We start from the raw sequence: 14,316 nt of genomic DNA, 5'->3' as shown, positions 1-14,316 counted from the left end.
AAGGTGGGAAAAAGAAGTCAATAAGTTAATGTATATAAATCTTAGTTCTAATTCTTAAGCTATGGGGATGGTTACTAAATATTCTTTCATTAAAAAAGCAAATCCCATGTATTTCTCAAGGTATCAAACATGAATAACTTTAATAATATACATAGGGTTTATACACCAAATAAAATAATTTTAAAAATGCAATATACATAAAAAATCTATAACAAATCAAGTATTTATTACGTGGACATAAATAATATTTAAAATATATATAAATTGATAGAAAAAATACATCTTACATAATTTCAGTTACAACATGTATGTATTGATTCACTTCATTACCATGTTTACTTTTCTGAAAAAGGCAGTTTTTGGAAGGAAATTCAAACATTTAAATAGAACATACAAAACATTACAAAGATGAGGACAGAAAAATAAAGGCAGAAAAAAAAAAAATAAAAATAAAGAAATAAAAAATATTAGAAAAAGGAAGGCAAGAATAAATGACCATGCCCTTTATATTAGCTTTAGATTAACATATGACAATTTCAATGGTATCTGTTCTTTTCCCACCCCCGTTTCCCATTACTGTTCTCAGAATGGTGGTCTTTTCTGTGGTCCCCTTCTCGAGACCGATAGCTGTCCCTGTCCCTTCCCTCTTCTCTCCATCCACTTCTCTCTCTGCGATCACCACCATCACTTCCTCTCCTGTTATCTCTCTCTGTCAACCTCTCTTCCCTTTCCTCCTCCTTCTTCCTCTTCTTGTGCTCCCTTTCATCCCTCTCATGTTTCTTCTTCTCCTTGTCACTGCTCCCATCCCTCCTTTTTTTCCTCTCGTGCTTGTCCTCACTGCTATGCCTATCTCGGTCCCTGTTCTCCAAATCATATTCACATTTTCGGTCACTTCTGTCATGGGCTTCTCTGCCCTGTCTCCTCCCATCCCTACTGTTCTCTGTACTTGGTATCCTCTCCCTCTCTGAAACATAGTCCTCTTCTCTTGGCCTGTGTCTCCTCTCTGTGATGTCATGAACATGGGTCCTCCTCCTCTCTTCTCTCTGGCTTGGGGACTGTCTCCCCTCGCTCTCACTGCTGTCATGTCTCCTCTTCCTCCTACTAACCTCTGCATTGATGTTTTTCCATCGTTCTGTCCTGTCGTGCTCCTTCTGCTCCTCATATTCATTCTCCCTTCTCCTGGCCAGTTGTTCCTCATCACTTTCTGGCTTCCTTTTGCTCCCTTCTCCAGATTCTTGTCTTACCCCTCTTTTTGTCTTCTTACTCTTCTTCTTTTCTGGACTGCTTCCCTTCTTCTTTGAATCTTTCTTCTTATTCTTACTTTTCTTCTTCTTTTTCTTTTCCTCTTCAGAATCTAGAAAAATGGATTAATCATTAAATCTAAATAAATCAATAATCAAAAGCTGCCAATCTAAAAATATGTTTAGGATCTAAAAAAAAAACAAAAAACAAAAAACAAGCTATTCCATCTATTAAAAGAAAGGAAGTTCAATATTTCTCACCTGAAGAATCATCTGAGTCACTTGATGAAGAGTCTGAACTATCAGAGCTGCTGCTTTCAGAGCTACTGCTACTACTGCTGCTGCTGCTATCACTACTACTACTACTGCTGCTGCTGCTGCTACTGCTGCTGTCACTGCTATCATTGTCCTCATTCTTTGCCAGCTGCTGCTGTACTGGAGCAACAACAGCTGTAGGCTTTGGCTGAAAATTAAAAAGACATGAACTTCATTTTACACTGAAAACAAATAAAAAATGAGTCATTCTCAGAAAATTAATGGATGAAAGTTAATAGTTAATAGGATGAAAGTGCAATAGTATATGAGTCAGATGACTTTCTATATTCTTATTTTTCCATCTCACATGAACAAAAATTCGCCAGAACTAACTACCACCAGAGGGTATCCTAAAAACATATATAAAGCAGTGATACGTAAGAGCCAGGTTGATGCTGACATGTAAACATCACATCCAGCCTACTTGACAATGAAACAATTTCTACTGAAAGCGTAAAATAAGATGTATATGACCCTTCACACCTTCACATGCCAGCATTTGAGGGATTATACCTTATGTTGACATATGGTCAAAAGGAGAGTTTTGTGCTTACATGGTGTATACAAGACTAAGTAAATTCAGATGATAATAGCCCTAAAATAGATTGTCAAAAGTGACAATATATAAAATGGAAAAAATAAAAGGAGTTGAGACACAAAGACAGCAAGGGATAAGGAGGGAACGTACATAAAAAGCAAAAGAAAAAAAGGAAAAAAGAAAAAAAGGAAAAGAAAATGAAAAAATAGAAGACATATGAGAAAGAAGACAAGAGTAAAAAACAGCTCACCTGGGTGCGTAAGAATTCACGTAGGTCATCTGTGAGGCCTCCTAGACCACATGACGTAAAGAAGTTGATGGCAAACCTAGTATTACGCGGGTTATCTCTGGGTAAAAGACCCTCAAAGGCAGCTGCTAATGTTGGATCTCGTAGTCTCTCGTTCAATTTGGCCAGACTCATGAACTCAGCTAGCTCCTGAAATACGTGAAATTACTTCCTTAAAGCAGTTGACTTATTTTTTCTTTCTTTTACTACAAAATCTTATAGAGCTAAATCATTTTGACTAAAGTGGCATTCATACCTATGATTATATTCCATAATAAAATTCTTCCAACTCACTTGAAATAGGATCTTCACAAACACCCTGGAGGAGCTTGTTGTTTCATCTTCATTGAGGTGAACATGGTTGAGGACTTCCCATGATATGGCATCAGAGAACAGAAGGTGAGCAAAGAGACGGGCCACATTCCGCAGCTTTTCAGTTTCCAGGCGATGGCATGTATCATATACTTCTTTGAATATTTGCTCAAAAGGTTCTTGGTACACTTTACTAATCAAACAAAATCTCTGTGCTAAAAGCCCATAAAACTTAATGTAGGTTCGCTGTTGAGCACAACAATCTAAAATCATGTTACAAAGTTCACTTTCCCAACCTGGCTTAATCTCTCCTTTGAGAAGCTTGTGAGCACATTCATCTACATCCAGTGAAGACTGTATAGTCAGGTACACAGTTCTACGGAATGCAACCATGTTGGTCTCTGTCTGATCAATAATTATCTGTGATTCTGCTTTTTCTTCTTCATCATCTGATTCCTCATCATCACTATCAGAACCACTATCAGATCCACCTTCTGAGCTACTATCATCACTACCATCACCCAAGATGCCTGTTCTGATTTCTTTATACTTTTCCTCATTTTCTTCATATTCCGGATCATGCTTAAAGACATTCAGAATGTCTTCACCCTCCATCTTTCCATCTAGTTCCACAATATGTGTATACTGGTCATCTTCTTCAACAAGATCTAGCTCTTCTGGCACTGAAGCATGGTCTTTAAAGCCATCTTTACGTACTGCAAAAATTACCTCAATCATGTAAGTAACACGCTGCTCAAGTTTTCCCTCGTGCAAAATGTGCCTCAGAGTCTCAAATATAATGTTCATGCCCCTTGGTGTGACTTCACTTAACTTCATGCCACATTCTGTCAGAAACAATATTGCAAGTTCACAAGAGTTATTTCTTGATTTATCACCTACTTCTGATTCATCACTGAGGTCTTTAGCCTTCTCTAAGAGCAGTGTCAGAATTTCAAGAGCAACAACCTCATGAGCCACTTGCTGGTTTATCAGATGGGCAATAAACCTACAAGATGATGTACAAATATTCTTGTCATTTCTCCTAACACCTCTCCGCAGTTGTATGACAAGTCGTTTCAATAACAGTTCACCAATCTGAGGGAATTTTGAATTGAGAATTGCAACCATTGCACTATACACATGTGTGAAGGTAGGTGAAAAAGACTGAGCTTGCATGAGGGCTCGGCACAATATTCCCCGTCCTCTGATAATATTTTCCTTTAACAGCTCTCTCACAATGATACCAATATTGGATACATTCACTTTGTTTACCAGACCATTGATAGATTTTTTCAGAGCTTCCCAGGCTAATCGCTGGAACTGGACAGTACTCTTGTCTGTAATTTGAGCTTGCATCATCTTCAACTTGGCTGGAGGAATATAGGCCCCACCTGTTTTCAATGTCAAAGGATCTACCACAGGTTTCTGGATAAGGGGTTTGGCTGGAGGATCACTGGTGCTGTTCTCCTTGTTGTCACCACCCACGACATCTTTTCTCTTTTTGCTGTCCCGTCTTTCATCATCTTCACTGTTGGCTCTTCTCTTTCTATCACTGCTACTACTCCATTCTTCCCTTCTCCTGCCACCCTCCTTATCTCTACCTCTTTCTGAGCCATAATCCCTATATCTTGGATTTTCAATTTGAATACCTAATTTATCTGCATATTTATTCCAATATGTATCACTTGATTTAGTTTGCTTTGCCTTCATCTGCCTGGTTGTTTCTGCACTGTGTTCTCCTCCCCAATATCGTCCACCAATCTGTGGTTCCTCTGATTCCCTACCTTTTGATCGTCGACTTCTGTCATTATCACTGCCATCTTCATCTGAACTATGAGGTCTTGATTTTTTGCCTGATCTGTTCTTCTTACTTTTATTTTCCCGTTTATCATCTGCCTTTAGGTCATGACTTGAGGCAGACTGAGAACGTGAACGTGAACGTGACTTCTTGTTTTTAGTCTTGTTCTTCTTCTTGTGACTGTCTTCCTCAATGTCAGAGTCATTCTCCTTTTGTTTCATGGCTTTATATTTCCTGGCCCGAGCTGCTTCCCTTTCTTTCTCCAAATTCTCACTTCTCATTCGGATTTCTTCCTCTATCTTTAACTGCTCTTCCAACTGTTTCTTCTTCCTTAACAGTTCTTGTTCTGTTGTTTCATCATTACTGTCATAAATGCCAGGGGAAGTAGATTTTCTTACTACTTTGTCACATTCATCACTGGCTGATGATGATGAGGAACCTGTTTTCTTTCTTGATCTCTTCTCAGAATGCTTTTTCTTCTTGACTTTCCTCTGTTTCTTTGTCTTTTTCTGTGAATTTTCAGAACTTCCCTCATGATCAGAGTCTGTGTCTGATTTTCTGGATCTTCTGGCCTTGGCAGAACTTTCTTTCTCTGAATCCGATTGTCGGTTATCTTTCTTCTCGTCTTTTTCCTTGATTCTCTTTTCATCCTCTGACATTCTTCCTTTCTTTTCTAAATGTTTCTTGTGTTTTTCCTTGTGGTCTGATTCACTGCTGCTACTGTCTTCACTACTTCCATCACCTTTATTCTTTACAGTACTTGACTTTTCTTGCTGTTGTGGGCCTTCATTATCATTTCCTTTCTCTTCAACCTCTTTTCTTCCTCTGGCTTCATTATCAGATATATCAATTCTGCTTCTCTCAGCTCTTTTCTCCTGTAGTTGCTCATGAGAATGCAAGTCATCATCTAAGGAATTTCCTTTCCTTTCTACAAGCTTTTCATGAGGACCATCCTTTTTTCCTCGCACATGTGACTCACTTCCAGAATCAGACTTTTCATTGTTCTTCTTCCCTTTCTTTATTTCTTTTTCCTCAGAGTTCTCATCTTCAGAATCTTCAGATTTTGATTCTGAACTTGAGTTCTCCTTCTTCCTTGATTTCCTTTCCTTCTCTGAATGTGACTCTTTAGGAATGTCCTGTAGCTTTTTATGTCCCTTATCCAAATGTGCACCTTTATCAGAGCTTTCAGAATCTATTTCATTAGAATCTGATCTTTTCCTTTTTCCTTCATGTTTTTCTACTCTTTGCTCAATATCCTTCTGTAAGGGCTCTGAATTTTTATCTTTTTTGTCAGACTTCTCTTTTTTGATGATTTTACTCTCAGGGTCCGACTCCTTTCTAGAAGTTATTACTTCCCTCTTCTCATTTTCGTTTCCTCTGCCAAATGGAGAGTCTCTTAATTTTTCCTTCTGTTGTCCTGGGAACTGTTTCTTGCTCTTACTTTTGGAAGAGTCATCACTGTCTGGTTCCACCTTGACCTTCACACAACTTACCTCAGGTTCTTCTTCACTACCAGAATCACTTTCCTCTGTTGAACTTTTCCTTTCCCTCCTCTCCTGATGCCTGTCTGAGTGACTTAGCTTTGAACTATGTCTCTCTCCTTTTTTGCGTAATCTTTCAGCATCTCTGTCTGAACTGCTGTCACTTGGTCTCCTCCTCCTGTTGTGGCTCTCATTCCCATCTTCGTCCTCATCAACACTTCTATCCCTCAATCTCTGTTCCCTGTCATAGTCTGATAGATATCTCCGGTGTCTCTCTCTGCTCCTGTCATCAGCCCTGGCCCTATCACTATCTCGACCCCTGTGGTGCTCCCTGTTTTGATGGTCGTCGTCAGAGCTATAGTCTCTCTCCCAGTTCCTTCCCCATCTCTTGGCTTTTCCCCTGTGAGAGTACCTCTGCTCCCTAATGGGGCTATCTCTCCTTCCATGGCGCCCTCTGTCCCTCTCCCTCTCTCGTACATATTGGTCCTTGCTTGCACTCCTTCTATTTCCATTGCCTCTACTGTATTTCCGATCTCTTTCATATCTATGTCGGTCTTGTCTATCCCTATCACGGCTTCTCCTCTGTCTTTCACTACGTCCCTTTACAGGAGAATGTGAGTGGCTGCGACGACCCATCTGGAATACAAGGATCACAGTAAAAGCTGGAATCCTCTTATAATTTGTAATAAAATTAATATACACACATACACTTTACCCTTCCAGTGAAACACATCTGTACACAAAATTCTATAACAATAGTAGTACTGCCTCAGAAGAAAGGCAGAGTCTGTTTACCAAGTCTGGTGATAGTGAACAGCTGTTGTGGTGAGATATAGCAAGTAATATGTTAAAACTTATTTTGCAGCATACTAATTACATCTTTCTTTGGTAAATGTTTACAATAAGACTGTACCCGTCAGAGATGAAGTCCCCGACTCCTGCCAACAATGTTTGGAGATCCCGTAGGGAATTGGAGGTTTGGGGAAGGGTGATATCATTCATTTGAAAAAACAAAAGAAAATTGAAAATCCGAGCCAAGAATAAAATTCCATATGATAAAGAAAGTGGAAAATGTAAAAACCTAAGACAAGATTCGGCTACGGATGATTCAACACAGCGAACAAGCGAGTGAGCCATATTTTAAAAGCACAAATTACCAGACTGGTCGCTGTTTGAAGCAAAAACCTTCCTAACCCAGGAGCTATGCCCCCCGACCCCCTCCCAATTGCTCGGCTCCTAGATACCCTCCTCATTCTCTAATTTCCCTACCGGTGCCTCAAGATCAACATTAATACATTTAGAAATACAAAATGTGTTTACTGTAAGGGGACAGTCCCAAGCGTAAAGTATAGGTACATGAATGAGGAAACTACCAAACGAACATTAAAGGCCAGCTATGGCTAGTTCTTGGGCAGCGCATGTGAGGCCAGTTAAACACCTGGGGAGGTACGCCCAGGTACACCTATGTGCACTATTGCTTGTTGCAATTGTGTATACGACATTTGATTATCACATTGAGCATAGATTTGAGTTTGTGAATGTTCAAAAAACACTTTTACAATAAAATCAGAAAAAAATTATATCCCAATGATTTATGACAAAGTTTTGTGTCCTTTTACACATGAAATATTTTCCATTGTGACTCCTTGGTAATATGTACCTTACGAAGTGATCTGTATGTATACTGAGTACGAAGCACTGTTTGAAAATAGCTGTATAAGTAAGGACTGAAATATTTCTGTTAGAATTCGCTGAACGGTTAGTACATTATGGCATTGGTGAATTTGATTTGATTTGAAATTGATCGTTACAGCTGTAAAGGGCAATTCAATACGAAGGGTACCCAAAAGTAAAATTTTTGAACCTCCAAGATACTGATTATTTCATATTGAAGATGATAGTAAACAGTAATACCCGCTCTGAAATAAAAACTATATGGAATTTTGAACTCGTTTGTGTGCCCTGTCTTTGTGTAAAATTGAAAAAGCTATCGCAACCGTTTCGTGCATTTCCAATAAAAAATATTACGTTTACATGTTACTGTAGGTCTTAGGTACCATAAATTTGAAAATATCCAACCACACATAGATGTCTGCATGATTTTATGCACTTCTTAGTAAAGCAAATGGGTGCAAATGGCTAATCAACAACTCTATATTCATTTCCCATTGCAATCAACTAATATTGACAATTATTGAAGAAAATGGATTGATAGGGATAACTAATATATTTTACTCCTTTACATACATAAGTAGATGTAGGCCTACTAAATGAGGACGATAAATTTTTTAAAACTTTATGAGCATGTGCTTACATACATATGATCCTCCTCGATAATTATAAACACCCAGTGACCTTTGTATGGAGCATGGAAAAAATTCAGCTACTTCAGTAAGTCTCAAGTTCCATGTAGTAAATATGTATGCTTTTAAGATTCTTAAAATTGAACCACCATGTTGTATTCATGCTAGGACTTTATAACTAGGATTATTTTGTAATGACATTGCCATCCACAGTTCTCCATTTCTTCAAAACTGAAAAAAAAGAAGAAGAAAAAAAAAAAAAAGGTTTTTTATCTGGTTTAGATTAGTTGTATTTATAGTTCAACGTATTTGTTACACTTTACAGACAAAAATATCTACTTTTATATCCAAAAACAAACTAAAATCAACACATACCTTTACAGAATAGTGTCCCTATTAAGAATGATAATTCCGATTGACTTGGTAATCATCGCATCGTAAAGTACACTAATTAAGCTTTTTATTGATATATAACATTATTAGATAATGAACTCTGGCAAGTGTCCAAAATATAGAATGCCATATCTCTGTTGTTTGTTTACACAGTGTTAGGAACACATAACTTTGTTACTTTTCATGCAACTCAAACACAGTTTGTTGCTTTCACTAGAGCATCGGAACCCTGAGGTAATATAAATAGCCTATTTTTGAATTTTGGAATAAATCAAAAAATATAATTACATAAAACTGAAAAAAATTACCAAAAAAGTACTCTATGTCAACCACTCCCCCCCCAAAAAAAGGAAATTAAAAAATCAGCTATTTATATGGCCTCTGGGTTGAGATGCTCTAGCAAAAGCAACAAACTTTGTTTGAATCGCAAGAAAACTAAGAAAGTTGTATATTCCTAGGACAGAAAAGAAGAAGAAAAAAAAAAATCTACTTTTTGGGGTCACCATCTCCCCCCTATGGGGAGGCAAGGTAAAAATTATAAATAAGTTGAAACGTAATTATGCAAAAACAATCAATTTTTTATGATGAAATGAGTACAGAAAAGTATGCATTATCCAGGACAATCCCCTTAAGATTGAGGGAATGGTGGTTGGGAAGTGAGGAACCACTGACAAAATTCTACAATTGGAACACAGTTATTATATTTCACTGAGTTTAGTTTTATCACCAATATTGTAACGATTTCAGAGAGAGATCGGGGGGGGGGGGGGGATCAGAAACACAAGTAGCACTATAAACAAACTTCACCTTTGGAACAAACAATGAGAACTGTGACAACAGAACTGTAAAATTTGCCAGGAGAAGGCAGCGATGTGCAAGTATTTCTAATGAAACTATGGTATATATATGGTAAAATCAATCACATTGTGTATTTAATTAAGAAATGAACATTTGATAAATGCATATTTCATTAAAATTTCATATAAATTAGAATACAGAAATACAATATACTACAGTGCACTTCTAAGAAATTTGCTATGACATCACGAGCTACATGCACCAAAATAGTTTTTGTTGCTTTCCTGTACTGCTAAGTTGTTTGCTGCAATTTGAGGAGGGCTGGAGGTGCATGGGGACTTGGTCTCCACGCGGCATTATGCATGCCACCTTTTTGTCATTTAACTCAAATAGGTTCACTTCAGCAAATCAATTTTGATAGCAATGAATGTAGTTTTTTGTTACCTACAATGCTAAGATCTTCAATTTTCTCCTAGTCAGTGCTGTCCTTTCAAAAACCTTAACCCTTCTTTTTATAGATATTTAAAGAAAATTATCAAAAAAGGTCATGGAATAAAATGTCTAGCTTAAAATGCAAAACACACCCACTGACCCACATATATGCATACACATTTATATACATCAATATACATTTATAAATTTGTTAATTTTTATATTCATATATATCTATATATACTGCCATATTCATATATATCTATATATTCATATATTTCTATGTCTATCTATATATTTATATTCATATAGATTATTTATATTTCTGAAGATTTATTTCACCTAAGAATAGCTAAATCTATACACCAAAAATACATTCATATTCAGGAGTTATGAAGTATGAATATTTGAGGGTGTGGTCAATGTTTCTTATTACACCATGTGCATCTAGCTAAATTATTAAGCTAGATAAAATTAGCAGATATCAATTTCAGAAATTCAGGTTAGTATAGGTTAGGTTAGGCTAGGTTAGATTAATATAGGTTAGGTTAGGTATGGCTAGGTTAGACTTGGTTAGGCTAGGTTTGGCTCTGCTAGGCATGGCAGGATGAGTGCCATCTTTTCTGGTGCCATTTTGGGTGTCTCGTGACGCGCCATGACACCTAAAAGTGTCACGTAATTGGAGGCAAGGCAGGCTGTTAAGCTCCGCCCACTTCTGTGATGCAATGGGAAGGCTGCAATTGATGGTTAGCTGTTTATTTTGTATTGGTTATTTTTTCAAATGGTACACTGTATTTCTTCATATAATTTCCTAAATGGTTTTTGTTTTCTTATGGAAAAATGTTTACCACCAGCTCAATTCCTGTCGCATGAAAGGTGTCACATTTGCCGTAACCGCTAGAAAAGATTAGGTTGGGTAATTTTGGTTGAAAATCACATATTACAGTTAAAGTAGTGTTGTTAATATAAGTTTGAGCTGAATGTTTACAGAGAAGAAAATTTTTAAATTATTAGGCTAAACTAAGTTCTGAGACAAATGCCGTGTGAAGAGTAAGTCCTTGGCAATTAGGTGGGCTACCGTTGCCAGAGCCCCCGATAGGGAAATACAGCAATAGGATGGGAGTCTGGGAGTGAAGACCCCAGGTTAGGTAGTTGGCTAGTTTCCCATAGCAATGTAGTACTTTGGTATACATTTGCAGGAAAATGTAATGGCACTATATTAATCACAGAAAAACTATACTCAATAAAACATTAAATTCTCTTCATAGGCAAAAAATCACATAAAAAAATAAAGAAATAGGTAACAAATGCTGCATGCAGGGTAAGTACATGGTAATTAGATGGGGAGCCCCAGAAAGAAAAATACAGCCAACAGATGGGGGTCTGGGGTAGGAAGGTTTTTGGTTTATATGGCAATGGGAATTTCCCAGGAATGGCTGGAGAAATAGGTACTTAATCTCACAGAGATAACCAATTTTTTCATTTATATCATTTGCGATGGAAAATAATATATTCAGGCATATAATAGTGTTAATAATCGATAGATGGGGTAATTTTACAGAATACCTTAGCATAACCAATTACAACAATTTGGATATCAAAGGATTCCTCTCACTCTATCTAAATACATTGAAATTATGCCACGGAAACCCTCCCATTGGCGACAATCTTGGCCATCGTAGCAGGGGAGGCCATGAAAGGTACCAGGGAAATTGTGGGTTAAAATATAAATAATATACACAGAATCAGTCACCATATTCTCTAATGCAGGGGGCTGTGCCTCCTGCACCCCCCAACCTCTGCAACAGATGACAAATAATCCTCCACATATTCATTGAGGGTAGAGCCAACATGCAGTCAATGCCAAGTCTGTCTGACACTCTCTCCTGCTGTGAATATGTAGAGCATTCTTTGCTTTCCTGGGTAGGAGTTGCAAGGAGCACAGCCCCCTGTATTAGACAATATAGGGACAGATTCTGAGTATATCATTCATATTTTCCCTGGCAATTTCCCTGGTACCTTTTATGCTTTCCCCTGCTATCTGAGCCAAGAATGCAGGGTTTGGGGGGTACTGCCGTGGATAATTTTCTGGAATATATCCACCAAATGAATTGCGATGATTTCAGTATCGTTGGATTCCTCTCACTCTCTAGCTTCTAAGTATATAAAAATTATTGTGTGGAAATCCCTCCAAACCTCCCACATTTTTGGCCCCAATAGCAGAGGAGGGCATGAAAGTTACCAGGGAAATTGTGGGTAAAATGTAAATGATATATACAAAATTAGTCACTATATAGCCCTCCCAACCTCCACCCAGGAAAACAAAGAATCTTCCTCGTATTCATGGCAGAAGAGAGCATTGAACAGACTTGGCAATGCCACTCCCGCATAGTAGTCATAGACACACCTGCCGTGAATACAAAGAGGATTCTTTGTTTTTTACATGGGGGTTGGGGGGAGGCAGCCCCCTGCACTAGACAATACAGTGACTGATTCTGTGCATATCATTTACATTTTAACCTGCAATTTCCCTGGTACCTTTCATGCCCTCCCCTGCTATTGGGCCCAAGAATGTGGGGTTTGGGGGACTTCCACCCAATAAAACCTACATATTTGCAAAGTAAATGGTGAGAGGAATCCATTGATACCAAAAATGTTGCGATCTGCTTGCCAGACGTATTCCATAAAATTACACAGTTGTGTAATTCCAATATATGTGTAACAGAGGGTGAAATGAATCCATCAATACCAAAATTGTTGCGATCAGTTATGCGAAAGTCCTGTGTAAAGTTACTAAAGCAAGAATAGTAATTGCAAGATTGGATGACTTGTGAAACTAAAAAAATTAGCGTTTGTTTTTTCCTTGGGCTTAGTTTTGCTATAATATGTTTGTTTAGTTCAAGTCTAAACACTAACCTAGATTTTTCCTTAATAGCTGTTATTACATATCATCAATCTACTAATCCAGAAGAAAGTACAAATGCTGCTAAACAAAAATATCTCTTTTCTTGCTGAAACTACAATAAATAGGAACGAAACATAAGTACCATACTGACCCACCTTCTTCTAGCTAGTTACCTCTATGACACAAAAAATACGGGTTTGAGAATTACCAAAACATTTACAAACAAGGTTAAAATACATACGTGTAGCACTGAATCAACACAACATCCAAAGCATCCAAACAACGTTGTACTGTTGAACCCACGCTTCTAAGAACGCTGCACCCGTTCTTGTAAGATATCATCGGATTTATTCACTTAATTTTAAGCATATAAATTTCATCATAATATAACTGTTTCTTACAGGAATTATTATTTGATATAGTAAAGGTATTTCGGTTTACACAAGTGTTTGATATACGACATTAAGCCTTTATTTGAAAAAATGTTTCAGAATGTGTTTGTCATTTATCACTCTTTAGTAATTTGCAGCAATTTCCATAAATTAATAGGCTAGTGTAGTCTAGAGAACATGGTTTTAATGTAGTTTAACATTTTTTACTCAAATAATCTAATTTCGCAATGCAAGTAATGTTCTGCAGCATTAGTCATTAGTGTATAGCTTAAGAGATTACTGTAGTTACTAAATGTGTACTTTATTCCATATTACACGCTGTGTAATAGTGTGATTTACCTGATTGCTGTTCACTGTGGCATCGGAAAAGTAAACCATTCTCGAAGTTTTTATTTGTCTCTGAATAGGCCTTTTTTCCGGTGCCAAGAGGTGTAGTACTACAGATTCCCATGACTCCGCCCCTATTTATGGGGGCGGAGTCATATATATAATACTGCACCTGGCTGATGAGCGCGCGGAGCACCTCGGCCCGTTCTAAAACTGGAAGAAAATGGGAAGCTTAAAGTTGATGCTGCACTGTATGGTGCAATATTAGTATATATGGGTGCATATATGCATATATATTATATACATATACATACAGAAATGTATATATATACATACATACCTATATTTACAGTATACACACACACATATATATTTAAACATATGTATAAACACATGCATATATATATATATATATATATATATATATATATATATATATATAATGTATATATACATATATATATATATATATATATATATATATATGTATGATATATATATACATATACATATATATGCATTTATGTATGTATATATATATATGTATACATATATGCAGAAATATATTAAAAATATACACTACTACCATATATAATAATATAGAGTTTAAGGTTTATATGCTTTCGTATTAATTAATAGGGCTACGGCTGAGAAGAGCGAGGTTCAGGTTTATCTTTCGTATGTGTACATTTTTATGCGATATGTCATGTAAGGCTTGTTACTGATTTTCTTATATCATTTATGCTTTAATCTTGGGCAATATTCAGGCCTCCAAAAGTGTTCCATGATGAATAA

General features: G+C 37.0%; 1 protein-coding gene across 2 annotated transcripts; it reads right to left on the bottom strand.

Moving 5' to 3' along the window:
- Positions 1-211: 211 nt before the first annotated feature.
- ncm (pre-mRNA-splicing factor nucampholin) lies at positions 212-13,671 on the bottom strand. 2 transcript variants are annotated; one of them, XM_070126474.1, is made up of 5 exons: positions 13,534-13,671; positions 2,675-6,607; positions 2,345-2,530; positions 1,503-1,704; positions 212-1,354 (listed from the first exon to the last, which is right to left on the bottom strand). In XM_070126474.1, exons 1-5 carry the CDS (start codon positions 13,570-13,572, stop codon positions 537-539), a joined length of 5,178 nt encoding a protein of 1,725 aa, XP_069982575.1. In that variant the 5' UTR covers positions 13,573-13,671; the 3' UTR covers positions 212-536. The 2 variants fall into 2 exon arrangements, with proteins under 2 accessions (XP_069982575.1, XP_069982576.1); XM_070126475.1 differs by lacking the exon at positions 13,534-13,671 and adding an exon at positions 13,044-13,159.
- Positions 13,672-14,316: the final 645 nt, after the last annotated feature.

Source organism: Penaeus vannamei, chromosome 10 (genome assembly GCF_042767895.1).
Source record: "Penaeus vannamei isolate JL-2024 chromosome 10, ASM4276789v1, whole genome shotgun sequence".
Taxonomy (NCBI): Eukaryota; Metazoa; Arthropoda; class Malacostraca; order Decapoda; family Penaeidae; genus Penaeus; species Penaeus vannamei.
Note: the sequence above shows the minus strand (reverse complement) of the source record. Positions and strands in the feature narration are given on the sequence as shown.

Excerpts from the sequence above, each read along its gene's own strand:
- ncm (XM_070126474.1), bottom strand. The coding sequence starts at position 13,572 with ATGGTTTACTTTTCCGATGCCACAGTGAACAGCAATCAG. Across the intron at positions 6,608-13,533 it reads CCACAGTGAACAGCAATCAG|ATGGGTCGTCGCAGCCACTC; the intron begins GTAAATCACACT and ends CTTGTATTCCAG. Across the intron at positions 1,705-2,344 it reads GTGAATTCTTACGCACCCAG|CCAAAGCCTACAGCTGTTGT; the intron begins GTGAGCTGTTTT and ends TTTAATTTTCAG.